Here is a 24,272-nt window from a genome sequence, read left to right as displayed (position 1 = left end):
CCAATTTACCAAACTGGCTCCAAAACATCATTTTAAACTTAGCATTAGAAAGAAAAGAGGAAGCCTTTATAAAATTCTTACTTGGGGGCTTTTTCTAAGAACAGATCATATGTCTAAAGAATACAAACTGTTATTGGACAAGGCAGCACTTCTTAGACCTTGGACCTTGAGCATTAACGGTAGTTATCACCCTGCATCCCTGTGACAAACCAAAAATGCCTTCACCTCTCTCCAGATGATGGCGGGGGGAGGATGCCCTCCTGCCCTTGCGAACCTGTGACTAATATGAAATTTTCATGTAAAACTTTAGTTTTAGAATTTGTCCTTGTAAGTTTTACTCTAGTCCAAAGTTTTTTGGTTTTTGGGTTTGTTTGTTTTTTTTTTATCATTTTGGAATGGGTATCACAGCATTGCATGTTTTTTTCACTTACCAGCCTTATGTGAAAAGAGCCCGTCATGAGTGTTCCTTGGAAGAAGAGTACAGGTCAGCACTGCAAGCAGCCACAGGGGCCTTGGAGGCAATTGAGTTATTACTCCAAAAGTCTCCTCCTCCAGACTGGCTTCTTGTGAAAATGGAGACACTCCAAGAAAGGATTGATAAGCTGAAATGTCATGTTTTCTAGGGTAAAAATTGAATGGACTGGACCATTTTCACTCAGTAGAGCTAGGTATGATTTTTTTGTTGTCCTACAGTATATTTTGTAAATCAAAGTGTTGATGTAATTATGTTTGTACATTTTCCAACACATAAAACTTTTATAAATTTGAATCTAGTGAAAATAGTTTTTATTGGACATTTAGAGAACAGGATTGTGGGGGGTATTTCTCATTAAGAACTTTGGTACAAGGTAATAACAGGTGGAACAGTCAGCAACTGCCCAGGTTCCCATGGGGCCACTCAGGTAGTACATCTGTAAACAAATAAATAAGCTGCCTAAGGAAACCTTAGCAATTTAAAATCATTTATATATTTTATAGCTAAAATTTTTTTCAGCAAGTTGTATTTTATAATAGAGCTTACTCTTCTGACAAAGAAATGGCACAAAATTAAGCTAATCAGCTTGAATTTCTGTATTTATTTTCTTTACTTCCGGAATTGTTCTGTAAAAAAGCGGTAAGTTCATCCTTTCCACAGCCACTTGCTCATCACAGAAACTGGCCTCAGTCAGACGCACTGGCTCTTCCTCTGAGAAGGGCTGTGAACCTCTTGGCCACCTAGGGCTCCGGGCCAGCACTCCAGGTCTCACACTTCTGTTGGCACAGACTGGAAAAAGAGCTCCCGGTATGAGAAAAACAGGATGCTTTTGGGTTTTCTTGTCTGTAGAGCCTGCTGTTGAGGTATTCGATTTTTTTTTTTTTTTTTTTTTTTTTTTTTTTAAGGAATCCTTTTTCCTAAAGCATAACTCACACTGGTTGTCACCAGTTATTGTCTTCCCAGTTCAGATCCCCTTCTTCTCCCCAGCCTGCAGACTCCTCCTGCAACAAGAAAAAGCAAACCAAGGACAACCTGTTGAAACAAATCGTGTTCAGATTTGAAAGCTCAGGCATCTGAAAGAGGTCCAGCATGTCTTTTGATGCCAGAATAACATTTCCTTTGCTGAGGAAAATAATTTACTATAACAGGAAGCTGAAAAATAGCATTACTTTGGTTACAGTATTACAAAACCACAACATTGGAAGGTAACTTTCCAGGGACCACATAATCCAATAAAACTAGTCTGATGATACCATATTTTGGTTTTAATCCCTTTTTCAAATAAGAATATTATTGCAGTAAGTAGCCCTTTTTTTTTTTTTTTCCTGGAGAGGGAAAGATGCCATTTATAGGAAGTAGGTAATCATTTTCTCCTTAATCATGTTAATCAATTGTGTACATGGTCTTTCTCTCACTAGGAAAACAGCATGTTTAACTAGTAGCACAATTTAATAATCCTCACCTCACTAATTTCTGCTGCAGCGAATTTTGAGGAAAAGTGCATCACTGATGAGACATTATCCTTGTTGGGAACCACTGTTTCTGTCCTTATTTCAGGTAAAATAAGAATAGCAGCTGAAGGTTTAATTTCTGGGATCATATCAGCAAACCAGTCCAACTCAGGATCTTTTACTGGCTTCTTTTTCACCTGAATGGTAAACTCCTCTCCTAAACCAAGTTGTGATGGAACCTTAAGCTGTCTTTCTTGTGACCACACTTTCGTTGTCTTGGTTTGGTCTGCATCATCCCTGCTTTGTGCAAGACTGGTCTTTGGGGGCAGGCTTGATTTTGAAGGCTTGGCTTCTTGAGTCAGTGGAAGCAAAGCAGGAATGGCCTTTTGTTCCCCTGAGGTAACAGGTCTTGCAGCCGTGATTCCACCTTCTAGGTTTATTTCAGCATCTAAGCTGCTGGGCTTAAAGTCATCCCACCTCTCCTCCTCTGCATTCAGGTTGGTGAGTGGGGCCCTGGCAGCAGCGTAGGGTTCCGCGGGACAAATCTCTATGCTGACAGTTTTGTTCTCGGTCTCCTCAGGCTCACTCCAGTCAGGCCACTCCTCAGACTTTTTAGAACTTGATGGGAACTTGTCACTGTCCCCCAAGGTAATTTTCACATCTGAGATTCCATTGATGGGAAATTTCATAGGCTGAGAAAATTGATCACCTGTGGGGGACATGTGTAAGAATTACTCTCATAAAATGCTGGTTAAGAGCAAGCAAAAATATATTTAGGAGAAAGAAAAATGTATAGGAGTTCCCATTGTGGCTCAGTGGTTAGTGAACCCAACTAGCATCCATGAGGATGCGGGTTCAATCCCTGGCCTCACTCAGTGGGTTAAGGATCCAGCATTGCCATGAGCTGTGGTGGTAAGTCACAGACGTGGCTCAGATCCAGTGTTGCTGTGGCGTTGAAGTATGGCAGCTTCAGCTCCAATTGGACCCCTAGCCTGGGAACCTCCATATGCTGTGGGCGCGGCCCTTTCTAAAAAGACATCAACAAAGAAATGCATAGATCCCGTTCCTCAGAAATATCCAGGTACACTAAACTACAGGTACACTAAACTACAAGGTATCTCAGTAGAATATAAACCCACAAAGCTGTAAGTTAAATAAATATTTAAACTATAATCTGATGGAAGCACCAAGCAACAACCAGTTGGAGCAGCTAAAGCTTTACTAAACATTCAAACATACCATTTATTAGGATTATTGTCTATAAACAAATATTGACATGTTCTAAGCCAGGCAGTGTTACCCTCAGGATGTTAATTACGTATACCCTGAAAAAGTGTTACATGCTCAAATAAGTTTGCCTAACCCAACATATCCTCATTTTAAACAGATTTTCTTAAGTTTAATCAAGTCACTGAAGCCTTGTGCACTGTGGTCTGACTCTGTACTAAATTGCCCAGATTTATTTAACCACAGAACTCTTCTTTCATTGCACACCTATTAACATCTTCCAGAACTATCATTTTTTGATACAATTTGGAAGGTCCTCAAGTAAAGTAGCTGGTGCAAAAAAGAATTCAAGCAATGTCTTCACCAGTTATGAAGAAGAGACAGGTATATAACCTACAGTCCAGGGAAAAAAGATGGACCAAGCTGATTATATCATTATAAATGAGAGAAATAAGTCTCAATATTCCCAAAGTGCTCTTAAGTTTCCAGAATTTAACCTTACTACTCAGGAAACATTCACCCAAGCAGTGGAACAGCTATGTAAATTTAATAAATCTACCTGTCTGTAAAAGAGTACTGTAGTAACCTCGCTGTGTGTGCTTCTTGCTGTTGATGGGCATGTTGCCGGAAGAGAGACATTTAGGAAATATGCCAGAGGAGGGCTTCTTCAAGACTGGCGCGATCTGACTCTGCTGGCTGCAGGTGACATGCATGGGAGAATCTGAAGATAAAGAAAAACTCCAAAAAATGAAAGTGATAGTAAATTGCTTCTTTGTCTGTCACATGTTAGGTGAGCAACAGTTAAAGGAAAGCGGTACATTTAACACAAAAGAGAAGCTGCAGGGAGAGGGCATCTCCAATATTGAAAGGAGCATACCTACTACAGAAGGGATTGCCTGTCCTACAGGCTGAGTGTCCACATGGTGGTGATGGAATAGAAGGGATTCAAGTACTGGCTGAGCAGTTGCAGTAGACAGAGAAAAACTCTAGGACACCTAGTTATAAAGGCTAACAGTCTAAAAGCATCTTGGTGATTTAAAACCATAATTGATTCTACTTACTTTCAAGAATAAAAAGTATAAGCACACCAGTGTGAATGTACTTAATGCCACAGAACTCTACACTTAAAAATGGTTAAAATGGGTAAACTGTAGGTTATGGACATTTAACTCCCTACTGGGAAAAGAAACATGTTTTTAAGAAAATGCCGTCTTTAAAAGTTTATCTCAAAGTTCATACTCAAGAGTGGGTATTGGTCAAAAGGTTTCTAACCCAAATTGTAGCTAAATACTTCCTCTGCCTTAGAAAGTAAGGGTGAAGGGGATAGCCTGGGTTAAGTCATCAGAAGCCACATTTCCCCTCCCCACCCAAGTCTGAACTCTGCAAGCCCTCGACCCTCTTGCTTATTTCTGCCACTGTCCTCCCTGCTAAAGTCCTAATATTTCTTACAAAATGTCCTCTTTTCTTTCTTTTTTTTTTTTTTTTTTTTTTGTGCTATTTCTTGGGCTGCTCCCGAGGCATATGGAGGTTCCCAGGCTAGGGGTCTAATAGGAGCTGTAGCCACCGGCCTACGCCAGAGCCGCGTCTGCAACCTACACCGCAGCTCACAGCAACGCTGGATCCTTAACCCACTGAGCAAGGGCAGGGACCCAACCCGCAACCTCATGGTTCCTAGTCGGATTCGTTAACCACTGCGCCACGACGGGAACTCCAAAATGTCCTCTTTTCTAAATTGTCTTCCCTAACTCTTGTTCATGCAGACTTATTTCCCTTAGGTACACTTTTCACAAAGTTCGATGTCAGCCCTTATTCTTAAGTCTGACCATGCAAGTAAACTGCAAAAGAACAGACGGGAAGAAAAGGTCTCAGAGTACCTCCTTCATACATGGCCCTCCCCCAGCAGTGCTCCATGTCCTTCCAAAGAAGGACCTCTCTCTACTGTAAACCTGGAATGTGGGCAGCCACGAGAACTCCCAGCTGTCTTGGATGAAGAGCCTGATGTGCCAACTCAGTGGGATTCGAAGGCTTGCAAAGTTTTCAGGAAAATCAATTTTAATAAAAAGTCATCTGTTCTTGCTCTTTGGTGCCATTTCAGTTTCTGTTCAATCCAGAGCAATCCAGATGAGTATATACAATGTCTAGAACTAGAAAACTCCATCTACTAAGTAAAACTTATGGTAATTCAACATGTAAAGCTGCCTGGAGTTCCCTTGGTGGCGCAGTGATTAACGAATCCGACTAGGAACCATGCAGTTGTGGGTTCGATACCTGGCCTCACTCAGTGGATTAAGGATCCCGCATTGCTGTGGCTGTGGTGTAGGCCGGCAGCTACAGCTCCAATTAGACTCCTAGCCTGGGAACCTCCACATGCCACAGGTGCAGCCCTGAAAAGACAAAAGAAAAAAAAAAGGCTTTTAGGCTGCCTAAAAGCCTTATCTCGAAACTATACCTGCCCTTTTCTGCCAGAAATTCCTCTGGTATGAAATATAAATTTCTCACCTGCAGTTTGATCTGCTAAAAAAAGCTGGAAACACAGACCTTACTCAGTTTGGTATATGGACATTTCAAGGCTGATGAAACTAGAGCTTCTACATCACCCTCTTCAAGCCCCTTGGAGCCACAACGACACTGATTCATTAGCACCAAGGAAAAGCTGAACTCTCTTCAGAACTTGAGGAAGTTAGTGTTTGCTTTAAAAATTAACTTGTCATCAAAATTAGAGCACAGTCTATCTGATAGTTCTTTTCTACTAATAACTGTTGCCATGCTCTCCAGTATCACTGAGAACTGAATTAGAGATCTTCATAACAAGGCCAGCATCCCTCAGGATACACAAGGGAGCCAAGAGGCCATGACAGTATTGATGCCAAATTCTTATTCCTGACTCTTATTGTCTATAAAGACCAGAAATCATTGCTTCTTCCCATGTAACATTCAATGGTAACATACCAGATATAAGGATTTTTTTTTCTTGATTTTTAAAGTACCTAAAAAAAATCAAAAGCTTTCACTTAATGGGCCATCAAAATCAAAAGAACTTAAACATCTAGTATTGGTAAGAGTTGCTACAGCATTTTTGGAAACTGACAATATCTATTACAATTTGATAAATAATTGAGTAGTAATATTAATAATTAAAATTAAATTTTAATATTAATTTAGGGTATTTAATTTAATAAATAATTAAATTTAATGGATAATTTAATTCTCTGACCCAGTAAGAAATCCAGAGATGGATGTAATAGCCACCAAGAGGGAAGTCACTGAAATAATTATATTCAATGAAATATTAGACAGCTGGCAACAACAAACACCAAAAAAATCCCTAATATGAGGCAATTACTTACTGACCTGGAAATATGCCCATGACAAGTTACTATACAAAAAAAAAAAGTTGTAGACCTATGCACAGGTGTGGGTGTGTAAATACACACCTGAGTATCTCTGTGGACTTAAAGGGATGAAAGAGTTCTTGCTAAACCATAAGGTTGGTTACTTTAGATGTCCCAGGAGTTGGGAGAAAGAAATTACTCAATTTTTTCTCTGTATCATTTGAATATAATCCATGTGCATTACTTTTATAAAAATCTATTAATTAAAATTAAAATCTAATAAATTAAAACAACACCACACTAGGCCTTTTAATCATTCTTACCTTCTGGGGAAAGGTCCATAGTTTTAGTAAAACTTGGGGCAGTGCGTTTGAAGATCTTGCTTCTTTCTCCTCCAACAACCACCTCTGGTCCAAGTAAAGAGACCAGCACCGCTAAACTGTGAAGAGTAATTACCACAATGGAATCGCTGGTATCACGCAGGCCCAGTAATACCTAGGAGTGAATTGGGTAATGAGTGTAAACAACCATACTGTCTCTCTCTTCTCCTGTACATAAGCAGCTGGGCTGCAATCAGACTGTGCCTTCTTAGAACTTCATTTCTTAGATAATGTGTTCTAGGTCAGTAGCTCTCAACTTATCTGTGCTCAAGGACCAATATTTCCCCTCCCAATCCATCAGAGCCTGATTCTTTTAAAAAAAAAAAAAAAAAAAAGAATACAATAAAAATGAAATTAAACAGACAACAGTGGAAATAACATAGGATTACTCTGTTAAATTGCTATAGAAGATTTTAGATCTGTCCATGATGGCTGCTGGCTCCTGCCTGGACCAAAGGGCACAGAGTCCTCCCAAGAGCTCAGCCCAGTATTCCCAGGTGGTCTTCATCCAAGTACTAACCAGGCCCAACCCTACTTAGTGTCTGAGATCAGATGAGATGGATGCATTCAGGGTGGTATAGCTGTAGACGATTCTCTAACCAAATTCTTGAAGAATCTGAATACTCCAACCAAAGGACTCATCTATATGCTACATGATGCCACAAGAGACTCACTTCAGGTGTAAGAACATCCACAGACTGAAAGTGAGTGAAGAAATGCAAAAAGATGTACTACACACATGAAAACCAAAAGAAGGCTGGGATAGCTATACTTACATCAGATAAAATAGATTTGAAAACAAAGACTGTACTAAGAGACAAAGAAGGGAATTATATAATGATAAAGGGGTCAATACAAAATGTTTATAAATATGCACCACAAACAGGAGCACCCAAATATATAAAGCAAATACTAACAGACCCTAAAGGGGAAATAATACTGTAAAAGTAAGGGACTTCAAGACCTCATTTACTTCAATGTAACAAAAACAATCCTATGTATAATTGCATCAAAGAATAAAATACCTAGGCTAGGTAAATTTAGGCTACCTAAATTTAATCAAGGAAGTAAAAAACTTGTACATTTAAAACTATAAGACACTGATGAAAGAAAGTGAAGACAACACAAATAAATGGAAAGATACTCCAATGTTCATGAATTTGAAGAATTAATACTGTTAAAAAACTGTCCATACTATCCCAAGTAATGTACAGACCTAAGGCAATCCCTATCAAAATTCCAATGGCATTTTTCACAGAAACAGAACAAATTTGAACAAATCCTAAAATTTGTATGAAACCACAAAAGGCCTTGAATAGCCAAAGCAATCTTGAGAAAGAACAAAACTAGAAGCATCACACTCCCTGACTTCAAGATGTATGACAAAGCTACAATAATCAAAACAGTATAGTACTGGCATAAAACAGACACATAGGTCAATGGAACAAAAGAGAGAGCCCAGGAATAAACCTATGCATATATGGTCAATTAATTCATGATGAAGGAGTCAAGAATATACAACAGAGAAAGGATTGTCTATCCAATAAATGGTGTTAGGAAAACTGGACCACTATCTTACACCATACACAAGAATTCACTCAAAATGGATGAAAGACTTAAATGCAAGACTAGAAATCATAAAACACATAGAAAAAAAATGAGCAGTAAGCTTCTTGACACTGGACTTGTTGATAAGTTTTTGGATCTGATACCAAAAGCAAAGGTTACAAAAGCAAAAAACAAGTGGGACTACATCAAACTTTTTCTGCACAGCAAAGGAAACCATCAACAAAATAAAATGGCAACTTACTGAATGGGAGAAAATATTTACAAATTGTATATGTGATAAGGGGTTAATATCCAAAATATATAAAAGAACTCATACAACTCAACAAAAACAAGTAATTTGATTTTTTAAAAAATGGGAAGATATGAACAGACATTTTTCCAAATTGATTTAAAGATGGGCACCAGCTATGTGAAAAGGTGTTTGATATTACTAAACATCAGGGAAATGAAAATCAAAACTACAGTGAGCTATCACCTCACACCTGCCAGAATGGCTATTATCAAAAGGACAAGAAATAACTGTCGGCGAGGATATAGAAGAAAGGGAACCATGTGCACTGATGGTAGTAATTAATATTGCTGAAGCCACTATGGAAAATAGTATGGTGTTTCCTCAAAAACTTACAAATAGAACTACCATACACCATCAGCAATTCTACTTCTGGATATTTATCTGAAGAAAAAAAATCACTAACTCAAAATGCTATCTGCACCCCCATGTTCACTGCACCATTATTTACAATAGCCATAAATGATATGGAAACAAGCTGTCTATTGATGTATGGATGGCTAAAAAAATGTAGTATATACACAGGGAAATTATTTAGCAAAAAAAAATAAAATATTGCTGTTTGCAACAACATGGAAGGACCTCGAAGACAATACGCTATGCTAAATGAGGTAAGTCAGAGTAAGACAAATGCTGTGTGATCTCTCGTATGTGCGCTTGGTGGGGGAGGAGGTGGGGAGGACAAACAAAAAACAAGCTCATAGATACAGAGAACAGATTCGTGGTTGCCAGAGGTGGAAGTGAGGAGGTAGGCAGGGAATGAAAAGGGTCAAAAGGTTCATACGTCCTGTTATAAATAAGTCATGGAGCTATAATGTACAGCAAGCACATTGACTTAGTAATACCATGTTGCACATTTCCAAGTTGCTAAGAGAATAATTCTTAAAAGTTCCGGTCACAAGAAAAAATTTTGTAACTCTGTGGTGACACATGGTAACTAGGCTTACTGTGATGATCATTTGCATATACACAAATATCAAATTATTCTGTTGTTCACCTGAAACTAATATAATGTTATATGTCAATTATGTACCTCAAAATTTTTTTTTTTTTTTTGTCTTTTTAGGGCCGCACCCGTGGCATACGGAGGTTCTCAGACTAGGGGTCCAATTGGAGCTGTAGCTGCTGGCCTACACCACAGCCACAGCTACGTGGGATCTAAGCAATGTCTGCGACCTACACCATAGCTCATGGCAACGCCAGACCCTTAATCCACTGAGTGAGGCCAGGGATCAAACCCACATCCTCATGGATGCTAGTTGGGTTCGTTAACTGCTGAGCCACGACAGGAACTCCTGTACCTCAATTTTTTTTAAAAAGGTTTTAAGTGTTAATTTTCCATATCTGTACTCACATCATTACAGAACCATAACAAACAATTCCTGTACTGGCAAGTTCTGCATGGCACACTTAGAAACTCGCATCTACATTACTAACAACTGTGTTCTGGAGTTCCCATTGTGACCTAGCAGAAACGTATCTGACTATCTGACTAGCACCCAGGAGGACCCAAGTTCGATCCCTGGCTTTGCTCAGTGGGTTAAGGATCTGGCGTTGCTGTGAGCTGTGATGTAAGTCAAAGATATGGCTCAGATCCAGTGTGGATGTGGCTGTGGCTTAGGCCGGCAGCTACAGCTCTGATTGGACCCCTAGCCTGGGAACCTCCATATGCCACGGTTGCAGCCCTCAAAAGACAGAAAAAAACAGAAACAAAAAACTATGTTCCCAGTCATATGCTAGAAACCTCTTCTCAACTTTACACACCCATAAGAATAGGACCTTGAAAACTTTCTTTATATCTGATGCACAATGCCTGCCCCAAACTGAGCCAATTATGATCTCTTTCCCAGTAATAACAACTGTAATTTAGAGAAAAACTGCGGTTTGCTTAAAATGACAAGAGTAAACTTGGAGGCTGTGGGACAACCATGTTTGGCCACAATTACAGCAAACAATGAAAACTGGTTTTCAAGAGTCAAAAGTGGAACAAATGCAAAGGGAAAGGATGAGAATGAAGACCTGATGGCTGAGCCCAGCCACACTTGATTCCACTTAAGGCAGACTGACATCACGTGAAGCCTTTTTTTTTTTCCCTTTTTCAGGCTGCACCTGTGGCATATGGAGGTTCCCAGGTTAAGGGTTAAATCAAAGCTATAGCTGCCAGCCTGTGCTACAGCCACAGCAATGTCAGATCCAAGCCTCGTGTGACCTACACCGCAGCTCATGTCAAGTCTAGATCCTTAACCCACTGAGTGAAGCCAGGGATCAAACCCGAATCCTCATGGATACTGGCTGGGTTCATTATTGCTGAGCCACAACGGGAACTCCAATTAAAGCCTTTTTTTGTTTTAGCTCATTTAAGTGGGTTTCAGTTACTTGCAACCAAGAGAACCTTGACTAAGACATTCCCATGGAGCTACTGGAAGAGGTTTTGCTCTGAATCGGCGAACATGTAAGGACGATGGCAGGCAAAGCCTGAGACAAGGCCAGGATAACTGGCCTGCATGGTGAGGGGGCAGGAATCCTGCATTCTGGTCCTGTAGCTCTGCCAGGATTCTCAATATGATTTAAGCAATTCATCATTTCACTTTTCCGGTCCAATTTCCTCATTTATCTAAGATGAGTTTCCAACAGGATTCAATTATCAAGTCCGATGCTAACAAACCAAAGAAAGCTGTACGAGTAAGCTAAAATATGGTTAGAATTCTATTAATTGAATATGGCAATCATGAAATAAGAAACCACCAAGCCAAAAATCCAAAAGTCAGCCTCAAAACCCTCCCATCTAGCAAAAACTGGGTCCTACCCCTTCTACCCAGAACACGTTCCTCTCCCATAACCGCTGCCACCATGTATTCCCCAGTCTTTGTCACCTCTTAGCAGGACTGTTCTACTAACTTCCTAGTTAATTCCCCCCCCTCCCCTTGCTGTGGTCCATCTTCACCTGCTACCAAAGTGAACATAAAATTAGCCAAGTTGGAGTTCCCGTCGTGGCGCAGTGGTTAACGAATCCGACTAGGAACCATGAGGTCGCGGGTTCGGTCCCTGCCCTTGCTCAGTGGGTTGACGATCCGGCGTTGCCGTGAGCTGTGGTGTAGGTCGCAGACGTGGCTCGGATCCCACACTGCTGTGACTCTGGCGTAGGCCGGTGGCTACAGCTCTGATTCAACCCCTAGCCTGGGAACCTCCATATGCCGCGGAAGTGGCCCAAGAGATAGCAACAACAACAACAACAAAAGACAAAAGACAAAAAGACAAAAAAAAAAAAAAAAAAAAAAAAAAGTTAGCAAAAAAAAAAAAAAAAAAAATTAGCCAAGTTAGTCCCCTGCAGAGGAAGGAGCTCCACCAAGAACTTGCATTGCCTTTTATATCTACTTACTATTTGACCTCAGCTCAGTGCCAATTCTGAGATCCATCATAGCACCTCTATTTCAGAGTCAGAGTGCTTTGTTCCTCTTCAGTTTCAGACTCAAACAACTACACACAGGGTAACAATTACTGCTGCAGATATAAACACAAAGTGCTGTGTTGTGGCAGCCAGGCTCTAAGGCCAGGCCCCCATGAACCACGCCCCCAATCTCCATGCCCATGTGTAAATCCATCCCACGTGAACCTGGCCTGATTTCTATGCCTCACTTTAACCAAGAGAATGGGGTAGAAGTAACGTGAGTTCCCTACCTAGGCCTTAAGGCGGCTGCCTGGGCACTTCTGGAAGCCTGCGGCAGGTGGCCATGGAGGAAGTGCGCCCACCCTGCTAGAGAAGTCCTGTGGGGCTGTCACCCAAAGTCCCAGCTAAGCCCAGCCTTTCAGCCAACCCCACCCAAGTGCCAAGGAGCTGTTCTGGATGTTATGGTACCCCAGATGACTGCTGCCTCAGCTGACATCACGTGAAACAACAGAACCCCCAAGCTGAGCCCAGTCAATCCAAAGAATCATGAGAATCAATAAAATGGTTGTTTTAAGGCACTAAATTTTGGAGTAGGTTGCTACACAGAAAACAAACATCTATTTTTTCTCAACCACTAGCTCCTTGAAAGCAGAGAATGTGTTACACACCTCTATGACCCCAGTAACTAGGCATAAGAACTGGCATAAAACCAGGCCTTACAATTTTTAAATAAGTTAATCTCACAGGAGAACAAAATTATTTGAAAAGTACCATGTGACTGACAAAATCTTTTCAAACTTCATACTGAGTTAATTAGGGTCTCCCCCAAAATCAGGTCCACCCAGATTCTGACCTTAAGATGAGGTCATATGGAGTTAGAGAGGACCTTAAATCCAGTGACTGGGTATCCTTATCAAAAGGCCATGCGACAATAGAAGCAAAAACTGAAGTGACACAGCTACAAACCAAGAAACACCAAGCCCTGCTGACCCCTTAATTTTGAACTTTCCACCTCCAGAACCAGGAAAGAACAATTTCTGTTGTTTTAAGCTACATGGTTTGGGGTAACTGCTATATCACAGGAAGCCAATACAAACCTGGAGCCCTGGAGTAGGCAGATCCTAAGAGGCTCCCTGGTGGCTGATCAACAGGCTGAAAATCACTGATGGGAATCATCTTCTGTTCCTCTCTTACAATGTAAGTATTTACATTAATCTAATTATGGACACTTGCAGTTTATGTTCACAAAACATCCCATAAATAAGCCTCACTAGTTTTCCCCAAAGAATTAAACAGAATTAGACTTTTCTAGGTCATAAATAAAGATCAAACATGTTAGTTTAACTGATTTGCCTGTGCAACTAGACTGGAAATGCAATTTTAATTTCCACCCTGTGGATTCCAGGAGGGCTTTTAAGCCAAGATGCTGCCTCGGGCCCCCCAGGCTGTTATCAGAACACGCCAGGGCCCTCCTCGTCCTTCCAGCTCCCTCACTCCCAGCACCCACTCCCGCATCCCCTGGATGGTTCTGTGGGCAAGCGCCCGCCTGCCCGCTCACTGCCTGCCCCAACCTGCGGCAAGATGACTTTCTTCAGCTGCTCCTGAGTGAAATGCTCCACATAGGCCTCCAGGTGGGACAGCAGCACCATCCGCACGTGCTCCTCATGCACCTCGAACAACTGGAGCAGCACAGGGATCACCCGAGACTGGAACAGGGCTGGTGAGAGCAGGCAGGGGGTTTCTCCCCGAGCATTGTCTTCCCCCGATCAGAGGGAAAAACAAATCGTCATTTCGGTAAAAGAAGCACAAAGCACAACACATGAACTGAGCCCAGAACTCCACACACAATCTAAGTACTCTTCTAAATTCTCATGTCCCAAACCAAAGGAAGTGCTCTTGTTGACCCCAAATTACTCAAGGCTTAATTATCTTAGCACACTCCACCTTGTAAGAAATACTCTATCATGCTTAGTGTACTATAAAGAAAGCTTGTATTTTAATATACTCCCGAGTCCACGGTTTTTTATACATTTACGTCCAATCAATGAAGAATTTCATATACTAGATACAACTGATATTGTTGGAATTTAATCTGCAAAAGCAGGAGCTGTTAAATGCTACCCCCCAAATTGGTGCTATACTGTCCTCTTTTCCTCGTCGTTATAGTAGGTTATCAGAGACATGCATCAGGATCGTTTGGGAATGATCACACACACACCCCTGTCCTCGCTCTGTACCAGAACCAATGGAAAAGGGACACAGGCAAATTTTTAAAAAGCCTACGAGGTGATTCGAGCAATACTTTACCAATAAAATATAAATACTTTACCAACAAAGCAATATAGATTACCAAGTAATACTCTCACTCTGCTCAAATATGGACCATTAACTTCCAAACTCCTTAAATGCCAATATTTCAAAAAAAAAAAAAAAATTCACCTTTTTTGGGACCAAGGAGATAAGGAAGAAAACTCTTAACAGCTACTGGCTCTGCAAACACCAACTGATTAAGCAGAAGAGGCACCAACCGTGAAGCAATTAATTCCTCTGACAAGCAGCTGACTCTGTCCAGCAGGAATCTGAGGGCAAAGAAGGAAAGCCTGGGAAACTGGCTGTGACACTGTTATCAACTTACTTGTACAGTTTAGACATATACAGCTTTATCCCACTTCCATCAAAGTGATGAATCAAACGTAGCCGGGGAAAGAGAACAGATCAGTCCCCGGGTATTTAAGAAAAATGCAGAAGGTATGAGGCAAAGCCAGCTAGTACGCACACCCACAACCTCCAATCCAAGCTAGGAAATGCTTTCAACAAATTGCCCCTTATTAATAAGCAAAAGTGTCGTTTTTTCCCCCCTGATAAGCCAGAGGTTTTCAGTTAGTAAAAGGTATTTTCTCAAATTTAAAAGGTGTAAGATGTTTCATTATCTAAAGTTTCCACACCAAACAAAATACTGGCTTTTGTTACTTACTAAAAAAATAATAATAAAACCTATGTATAAGCACTTTGTTAAGAAACATACAGATCTTAGGTATTAATAGTAATACTATCCCACTATAAAATCACCCTGAACAGGGATTCTTGCCTCCTACATTATCAGGAAACAGGCCACACCATACACTACCTCCTTCACGCCCCTCAGCCACTACCGACCGACAGGTCCACATCCAAGCTCATTCCCACCTTTCCACCCCAACCCCCTTTCCGGGCGCCAAAGATGTGAAGGTTTCCTCTTATTTAAGACCTCACCCCTACCCCCACCGAACTATTGCCCAGACATTCCCTTCTCTCGCAGGGCCATGCGCCGCCAGCCGCCCCCCACCACGGGCCTGTGGCTTCAACTCCTCCCTCCCCCGCCACCAGCTCTGTTCCTTCAGCCTAGAAACATGCTCACATCTCTTCCATCCTTAAAGACGCCCTTCCTTGACTTGATTTCCTACTTTCACAATTCTATGTTCTCTCTTCTCTGAACTTTTCAAGAGGTTTTACCCAAGTTCACTTTCTCACCTTCCACCCACTTCTCAAGTCACTGCAGTTTGATTTGCTCTGCTGAAACCATTCGGAGACAAGGCTACCAGTGCTTTCCTGATTGCCAAGTGAGCAGGTGTCTGCTGATTCCTCCCATCTTTTTGAAATTCTCTACTCCTTTGGGAAACCAGCTTTCCTGGCTCTCTCTCTGAATCTCCTCTAACCTCTGTTTCTGTCTCATGCATCAGCCTCTCCATCCCTTACAAGGCTGGGTGCCCAGTTATATGTGGGTCACTCCATGCACAGGACATGCTGTGTGGCCTCTGCGTACTGGTTCACATCGCCCCTCTGCCTAGATACCTTTCCTCTACCCATCCCTCCCCAGTCTTCTGTGTTCTCAGGTGCCCTCCTCAAGCTCTATCACTATGTAAGGATTCTCAGTCTCTATGTTCCCCTCACCAGAACTATCCACCCCAGGGCCTAGCAGAAAGCCTGACATACAGGAAATGTCACTAAACTTTGCTCAAGAAACCAGATGTCTGACTCATCCTCTCTAGGACACCTGGAGTTTTCCATGGACTTAACCCACAGCTACTGAATTTTGAGGACTGAACTTTCTGAACTTACTTGAAAAATTCAGTTTTTTCCTCTTCACTCTTCAATGTTAAACTTTTCAAGAAATTCACAACTTCTAGAAAATCATTCCTAAATTCCCAAAAGAAAAAAAAAATGCAGAACAATAGATTAGAGATGGCATGTTAAATATTGAAGCTATAACCACATACCACACGATAATAATACTCAAAGAAACATTTCCCGATGCCACTTGCAAGATTCTGTTTTAACTAAGAAGCTTATGAGACTGATACTATGGAACAAGCCCAAAGGGAATTTAATATTTTAAGAACATCAAAGAGATCTGTGAAGAGGATACACGTTTAAACACACACACACGTACATACACAAATGCTAACAAATGCTGTGGTTTTAATAATCATGATAATCATCCAAATTTTCTGTTGAAATAGGATGTGGTTACATGAAATATCCTGGGAGAGATGGTATTACCATTACCAAACAGTTGCTAATTCTCAAGTCTCCTCTGGTGAAGTAAAATCTGTTCAAGAGGGTTGGGAAAGAGGAATTTCTGGTACAAGTCACAGGAGTCTTCTCATTTCTCCTACTGTAAGTTGTTTGGTTATTTTTTTCAGCCAGGCAGGGAAGAGGGAGAGGAGTGCTCAGTTTCCTGCGGGGCCTCCAGAAGGTCCCGAGGCCAGCTCAGCTCCAAGGGAGGGCAGCCCAGGTCCCACTGTGCGGGGATGATGCCCTGGGAAGAGGTTTCAGCGCCCAGCCTGCACAGCTGACCTCCTGGGTCTCCACGCCTCACATCCACACCTGTTTCCCTTTGGCTCCTTAGCAGAGAAAAGGCACAGCTGCCTTAACTGAAGTGCCGCCCCAGCGAGAGCCGCTAGCCCAGCTCCTCCTACCTCTGGCTGGGCTCTCTCCTCATGTGTAACAATCTTTTTTTCGGGAAGAGGGAGCTGGTGCATGTTTTTGGCTTCCCCCACCCCTCTCTATTTAACATACAATTCTTACCAAAGAACTCTTACTACACACAGTGGTGAAAGAATCTATTTACTGTAAAGGACTCTTCTTTGCAGAGATTCTATATGAAGGTAAATCAAGTATCACTATGAAGCACCCAAAAGGACATGGAAATACTTTGGTTAAAAGATTCATAACAGGAAAGGTTTGAACAGTTTCTCTGGAACATAAATGACAAATGAAACCCATATAACTACAAGAAAACTACCCCCTCTGCCTTATTTCATGATATACCCCACCCCCCATGCTCTCTTGCAGGTAATGTTCCCGCCTTTAGGGATAATATTAGCTTTCCTTCACTCTGGTTTTCCTCAGGCTTTCTGACTGCAAGCACATAAGGATTTTTAGTTTCACAACTGACATAAGATTGATTTTGGTAATAAAAGTCATGAATGTGGAATTAACCTGTGTGGAAGGTCTGCAGTCATGGAAATTAAAAAATGAAGGACACATAATTAAAACTAACCTTGAAGAGAGGCTCAAAAACATCTCTGAATCCAGCGACAGTATTAACAGCTACACTGTGCCCTCCCTCTAAATCGACTTCTTTGCTCTTCCATCACGTATTACTAAACAAAGAAAACAATCTTCTGCCTGAAGAAAAATAAGCTCATTTCCACCCCCCACCAACAAGTAAAAATTCAACAATAACAAATTCATTTCAATAATACAATGGCAGCACAAAGGAGAGGTGGTGTTTATTAAGTTTCTCAATGAACTTTCCAAATATAAACCAGCAGACACATCCTGGCTTCTTCACATTCTGAAGCGCTAAGGAATCTAGCTATAATTTCTAGACCCAGGCCTCCAGGACAATTAAGGCTTTCAAAAACTTCCTATCTGTAAAAGGAACCTGAGAGGCAAGCCAATCTCTCCTTCCATTTTCCCATGCAGACACGATTCGACCTCTCCTAATTAAGGACAGTGACAACGAGAGGGAACGCATCACTTGGTCCTCCAAATCCCACCGCTGGAGCATAACCCACCAGAGCAGGCAGCAGCAAGACGGCCAGCGGATCACACAGGGCGCCCTCACCTGAAGAAGTCATGGGACAGGAGGGTGCAGAGCGCTGGCCGGCAGGTGGGAATGGGATTCAGCAAAGTTGAGTGCAAGGTCTGTTGAAAGCTGGAGAGAACATCCGCTGAAACTGAAATCCAGAGCGACAGTTAGTTTCCAATGCCTTCTCCCTCTTTCCAGGACCTCTATAGCTGGAGACTGACGAGAGCAAAAACCAACCTGTAAAAGCCCAAACAAACAAAGCCCTGGCTGATGCTAAACAGCTTCCTGCTTGCCTTAAGCCACACTCATTGGCAACGCATTCAACCTCCTGTTCAGACGCCTCCCCTTTGAGCCCCTCTCATTTCCTGTCAGTTTCACTCATCTCAGGCCTAGAGAAGGGTTAGTAAGGGGTAGCTTTGACGGCCTCTCCACCTAGAACACAGGAAATAATCTGGATGACTATATTTTCAATTCTTCCAAGGATGGTACATAATTGCCATCATTTTAAGACACCATGACGAGGGGTGAGTTCCTTACCCACAGGGATGCCTGAGGGCTTAATTCTCAAGTGTTTAGGCTGGAACAGCTCAGAGCTGATAGGTGAATGAAGTTACAGCTTGTAATTTCAGAGCACTGCATGAGCCAGGCAGAGGAAACAGCCTTAGAACTGCAAAAAGCTTCTGCAATGTGAGATACAGACCAGTAAGGGGCTTAATGTGACATGGACCCCAGGACGCTTAATGGGTGGACAACTGAAGGCCTGGAGTCATTGAAGGAGAAGGAAGCAGGCTGCCAACCGAGCATGCCATCACAGAACCGAGAAGGGAACAATGTGTTCACCTGCCCGGGCTTTCAGGGGCAACAAGAGAAAAAAGTAATGAGTAAATGAAATCACAAGGAAAAAATCCAAAGGACTTTGAAAGAATAAAGACAAAGAAATGTTAAGCTTGACTTAGAAATTAATTAAAAACTCTTTGGGAGTTCCCATCATGGCTCAGTGGAAACAAATCTGACTGGTATCCACGAGCACACAGATTTGATTCCTGGACTCGCTGAGTGAGCTAAAGATCCAGCATTGCTATAGCTGTGGTGTAGGTCAGCAGCTGTAGCTCCAATTCAACCCTCAGCCTGGGAACCTGCATATGCCGTAAGCACAGCACTAAAAAGTTACAATAAATAAATAAACAAATAAATCTCTGAATTTTTATTCTTCAGATCATTACATATAGATCAGTAACTGCATTCATTTACTTACTGGCTGGCTAGGTAAAGAACAGTCTTTAGACCATAAATACCAGTACTAATTAATAAAAATAATAACATGTAACACTGATAGCCATAGCTCAAAGAGCTTCTACTTAAAATTCTTTGAACTATGCAAAGAAACCCCAAGCTTCTCCCACTGCTATTAAGATCTGTCTGGGAGTTCCTGTCATGGCACAGTGGAAACGATTCTGACTAGGAACCATGAGATTGCGGGTTCGATCCCTGGCCTTGCTCAGTGGGTTAAGGATCCAGCATTGCTGTGAGCTGTGGTGTAGGTCACAGATGCAACTCGGATCTGGTGTTGCTGTGGCTCTGGCGTAGGCCGGCAGCTACAGCTCTGATTAGACCCCTAGCCTGGGAACCTCCATGTGTCTTGGGTGCGGCCCTAAAAAGACAAAAGACAAAAAAAAAAAAAAAAAAAAAAAAAAGATCTGCCTGAAACAAGTTACTCAGAAAGCAACAGGTTCCTTACTATGATCAGACTGCAGTCCTCTGAATCCACAGGGAACAGGCCGTGGATGATCTTCCTACTTATTCTGTGGAAGCAGTAGTATAACTCCAACTCACCCTGTTCACTTAAGATTGTGAGCAAACTTTCCACCAATGTCCCAAAAGAATAGGCATCGCGGGCATGTCCATGTGACTCTGGAAGAGTTGTGAATTCTGGAGACTAAAAGCAGGAAAGACCATTAAAACTAAACGATCTGCCTTATAAACCATATGGAGCACTTTCTCCCATTTCTGCATTTATTATACTCAAAGCTAACTATAGGCTCTTAAAACTATTAGTGAGTAGAATTTATCAGAGATATTAATAATATCAAACAAGGCAAAAGAGAAAAAAAGGTCAGACTATATGTCTGGGGCTTTCAAAAACATTTCTGACTGCAAACCAGAGTAAAAAAAATTATTATAACTATTGTTTGTTATCAGTATACACACATATATGTATAAATACACACACGATGGAAACAAAAAGTTTCTTAAAACAATATTCAGCCTTACTACCCAAGATGTCCAATTACATTTTCTACTGCATTCCTTTTTTTATCCTCCTTTAAAATGTTGACCAGGACACTTAAATTGATTCAAAACCCACAAATCATCTGTTTGTAAAACACTAACATAGACACACAGTTAAGACTTAAATAAGCTTGATTTATTTCAACTCTTGGTTCTATAGTTGAGCTTGTATTTCCTGTAAAACATATTAAATATGCCATTGGGGATCAATATCTATAGTGGTTATAAGAATAAACTAAGACATCTGCTTCTGAATTTACTGGTAAATATAATCTTTCTTTACCAGCATCATAATATTAATAATCACTTGTCCTCACATCTTGGAATCCGAACTAACAGCCAGACAGGCAGATGACTGGCTTGGGTGAAACACAGGAAAGGGAGGAAAGGGCTGGGGTCTTGCTTCCTCAACTCTCAGGGCTTCCAGTAAAGTACAAAGACTTGCCATGAAATGGCTATGAAGCCACAACCCTGTTTACCCTGAGGTCCTCTTTAAGCAATATCACAAGTGTCTGTATGATCAAAAACGTAAGCTAAGTGTCAAGAAAAAGGCCCCTACTCTGATGATAGTATAAATCTCAGAATACTTCAAGGCCAGAGGAATTATGACGCATCTATTTTATTTATTATATTTATTTAGTTTTTAAAATTTTTTTAGCCATGCCCAAGGCAAATGGAAGTTCCCAGGGCCAGGGATTGATCCCAAGCCACAGCAATGACACAGGATCCTTAACCTGCTGAGCCACAAGGTAACTCCAAGGCATTTATAACTTAACAAAGAAAGAGATGGGCAGAGGAAAGGTTTTTAAGCTTCATACTCAGTTACACAAAGAAGACTTCATTATATCTGAAGTGCACCATCTTACCATCTCTTCAGGAGGGATAGATGCTGGGTCTCTTACTGACTGAATACTCCTCAGAAACTAGACAGAGAAATAAATTAAGGAAAGTAATTTATGCATGTTTGGCGAATCAATCTCTTACATCAAGTTACAAAAGCCAAGAGCAATGGAAAGAGCTGCAATGAAACCTTCAAACCACTGCCACCTATTAAATGCACAAATTTAAAATCTTCATAAATAAAAAATATAGATACAGTACCTGGCATGGTATAAGACTTAGTGGAAAATAAACATCAGCTCCCTTTCCTTTCCCTTCAGCTGATTTAACAGATGCCCTCTGGTGGTCAGAGGCATCTCTGTATCTGATCTTCTTATAATTAGCACTACTTCTTTCTCATCCTGCATAGATATTAACAAATAAAATCTTCTCTAGCATAGAAAAAAACCTATCATTAATCTTCTCACTGAATAAAGTCAATCATGAGGCTTTCTGCCACATGAGATATACTAGGACCTTATAAACTACGGAGACAAAACCAATATCCACAGAACACGTACACTCATTCACTGATGCAAAGATTATTTTTCAAGATTGTACACATCCCAAACACCATTTAGGGCACCAGGAATACAAAATGAATGCAATAAATTCCCACCGCCAGAGAGGTGCTCACAACCCAGCCTAAGGACTTTAATCACATGTGCTGAGTGCCATGGAAACCCAGAAGGAGGACTACTTTCATTGGATAGGGAGCACCTGGGGGAGGGCTTCACAAAGAGAAGGCTTAGCCAGATCTAGACTTCAGCTGGGTGTCAGCTTCATTTTATGTCTTACAGAAAGCCCAGGAAGACAGGGATCCCAAAACCAGACAGGTACACAAAGGAAGAGGAGGATGAAGAGGAACCACACACAAGCAGACAGCTGGGCCGTGTGGAATGCGAGCAACCCATGTGTACCTCAGTAACTTCACAGAGCTGAAGGTGAGCTGAGGAAGAGACTGCGAAGGGCCTTTTGCGCACGGAAAGAATCTGGGGTGTATCCCACAGAAGGAATTACATCCTATTATACTAATTAGATGTAAGGTGACTTCTGAGAAGAATGTGATCCACAGGGGCAGAAACCAGAGCGATGTCTTCATGGTGGAAGGAGCATTTGAACCAAGCCAGAACCCCTGAAAGTGCACATGCACCAAGGCCCATGTGGAAGCCACGCACCAGGGGACAGGGGAAATGAGGCCAAATCAGCAAGGCAGTGAGCTGCTGCGCCAGCAGGACATTATGATGGGAGTGGGTTTTCTTTTTAAAAAGAGTAAGTCTAGTGGCAACATGCAAAATGGTGAAAATAAGAAGCAAAACAGAACAGAAATGTCACTCAATCCAGGAGGGAAATTTGTAGATCTTTGTCAGACAAAATTATAAGAAATACCACAGATGGTGGCAACACAGCCCACTAGGGGGAGTTGAGATGCACAGCTCCTGATTCCAGCCCTAAGACATAATGTATGACTTTGGACAACTTGAATGATTGTTCAGTGACCAGGCACTGTTAATACATATTAATATGTGCCAGGCACTATTCCAGGTGGATATCTAAAGATAAATACACGAGACTATTGCCCTCAATAAGCTCAACCACTGGTAAGGAACACATGTATGAAGGTTTAATTTCAACATCAAACATTCAATGGTAGAATTAAGTACAGGGCAATACAGGAATACAGAGGAGGGGTATTTAATTAAAAATTGCTGCCAGCTACTTTACCTCTCAGTCTCAAACTCCTCAGCTATGAAATGAGAAGAATAAATGACCTAGGTCCTCTTTGGGGAATAAAATCCCACAATTATGAATATGAGTATTGACAAAAAAGTCAAGTCTCCAAATCTAGGATCACGCCTAACACTAAAGGCAAGTCCCTAGGTGAAAACCAGACACCAAAATGCTATCAAAATTCTGAATAACAAAGAGGGACGGTCACCCGGCTCACCTCTGGTGTGGCCTGAGGAACTTTACACACGGTTTCCATTCCTCCCAGCTTCCAGTGCCCATCTTCACTCACAAACACAGATGACAGACAGACATTGTTGTGTGTGAGGTGTCCCTGGGAAAAAAGAACAGGAAGAGGATTGCCACTCCAATTTTCTGAGTGGATGTTTTAAAAAACTAAGTACCAATCACCAAAAAAGATTACGGCAAGTCTCCCTACTTGTGGCATAATAAAAGGAACTACAACTTTTAAGGAATAACAAACTGCATGAGCCTGCCTTAAGCATTACAAGGTTAGAAAAAAGAAAAAATGCAATGGAAAGGCTTCTGTTATCTCCCCCTGCCCAGTGAGGCAGGTTAATAGACAGTAAAGCCGCTGCTCAGATACTGCACATCCCCTTTCCATGGGAGTCAGGAGAGATACACGTGTCCATAAACATAAATTTACAAGTCCTTATAGCCTACATTGCTTGCATCCAAGACCTTTAAGGATAAAGTTTATCTTTGCTCCCAGAGGTTATTGTATTAATTTTCTCCTCTAAATTCTTTCTCACCTACATTCTATCACGAACCCAGATCCACTTCACCTGAAATCTTGTCAGTGGGCATTAAAAAAATTCTGCCTGAAGAAGAGGAAAATGGAATGATAAGGACCACCAGACACATCCCACAGACCACAGAAGAGCCAAATTTAAAACTATAAAAGAGTACAGTCAAATAAGTGAGCGCAAAGGAGAAAATGAGCGCAGGATTGAAGTATGTTTTTTTTTTCCAAACCAGAAATCATTCCAGCAGATACATGCATTTAAAATATTCTACCAACCAGATCAAATATGTATATTTTTATATAAAACACTCCATATATTTTTTAAAGGGACGTTCAGAATAATATGTATAGTATGTCTCCACTTGAGCAAAAGTAAAGAGGAGCAGAGATATTCTCTTTATACACCACAGCACCTCTAGACTG

At 41.4% G+C, this 24,272-nt stretch overlaps 2 protein-coding genes across 22 annotated transcripts in view; one reads left to right on the top strand and one right to left on the bottom strand.

Annotated features, from left to right (window-relative positions):
• Positions 1 to 769, top strand: part of FIRRM (FIGNL1 interacting regulator of recombination and mitosis) — a 41,130-nt gene extending 40,361 nt beyond the window's left edge. For all 4 annotated transcript variants that reach the window (XM_085022451.1, XM_085022450.1, XM_085022452.1 and 1 more), the window contains one exon: positions 435 to 769. In XM_085022451.1, coding sequence (XP_084878577.1) covers positions 435 to 623 — 189 coding nt within the window. In that variant the 3' untranslated portion in view covers positions 624 to 769. The remainder of the gene's footprint in view (positions 1 to 434) is intronic.
• SCYL3 (SCY1 like pseudokinase 3) overlaps positions 770 to 24,272 on the bottom strand; it is a 41,497-nt gene continuing 17,994 nt past the window's right edge. For 6 of the 18 annotated variants that reach the window (XM_005663107.4, XM_001927973.7, XM_013996785.3 and 3 more), the window contains 11 exons: positions 23,304 to 23,417; positions 21,343 to 21,399; positions 20,021 to 20,123; positions 18,224 to 18,335; positions 16,210 to 16,287; positions 14,551 to 14,690; positions 13,683 to 13,867; positions 6,809 to 6,980; positions 3,713 to 3,874; positions 1,938 to 2,635; positions 770 to 1,476 (listed from right to left, as the gene is read on the bottom strand). In XM_005663107.4, the coding sequence (XP_005663164.2) occupies positions 1,417 to 1,476; positions 1,938 to 2,635; positions 3,713 to 3,874; positions 6,809 to 6,980; positions 13,683 to 13,867; positions 14,551 to 14,690; positions 16,210 to 16,287; positions 18,224 to 18,335; positions 20,021 to 20,123; positions 21,343 to 21,399; positions 23,304 to 23,417 (1,881 nt within the window). In that variant the 3' untranslated portion in view covers positions 770 to 1,416. Of the gene's footprint in view, positions 1,477 to 1,937; positions 2,636 to 3,712; positions 3,892 to 6,808; positions 6,981 to 12,102; positions 13,868 to 14,550; positions 14,691 to 16,209; positions 16,288 to 17,653; positions 17,757 to 18,223; positions 18,336 to 19,925; positions 20,124 to 21,342; positions 21,400 to 23,303; positions 23,418 to 24,272 lie in introns of those variants that run through there. The other 12 variants (XR_014843889.1, XR_014843888.1, XR_014843890.1 and 9 more) reach the window with 6 other exon arrangements.

This window comes from Sus scrofa, chromosome 4, assembly GCF_054392235.1.
Source record: "Sus scrofa isolate SSC_HxYL_T2T_F1_AM1 chromosome 4, Sscrofa_HxYL_maternal_Yorkshire_Landrace_v2.0, whole genome shotgun sequence".
Classification (NCBI taxonomy): Eukaryota; Metazoa; Chordata; class Mammalia; order Artiodactyla; family Suidae; genus Sus; species Sus scrofa.
The sequence above is the reverse complement of the archived record's forward strand: the minus strand, read 5'-3'. Positions and strand labels throughout refer to the sequence as shown.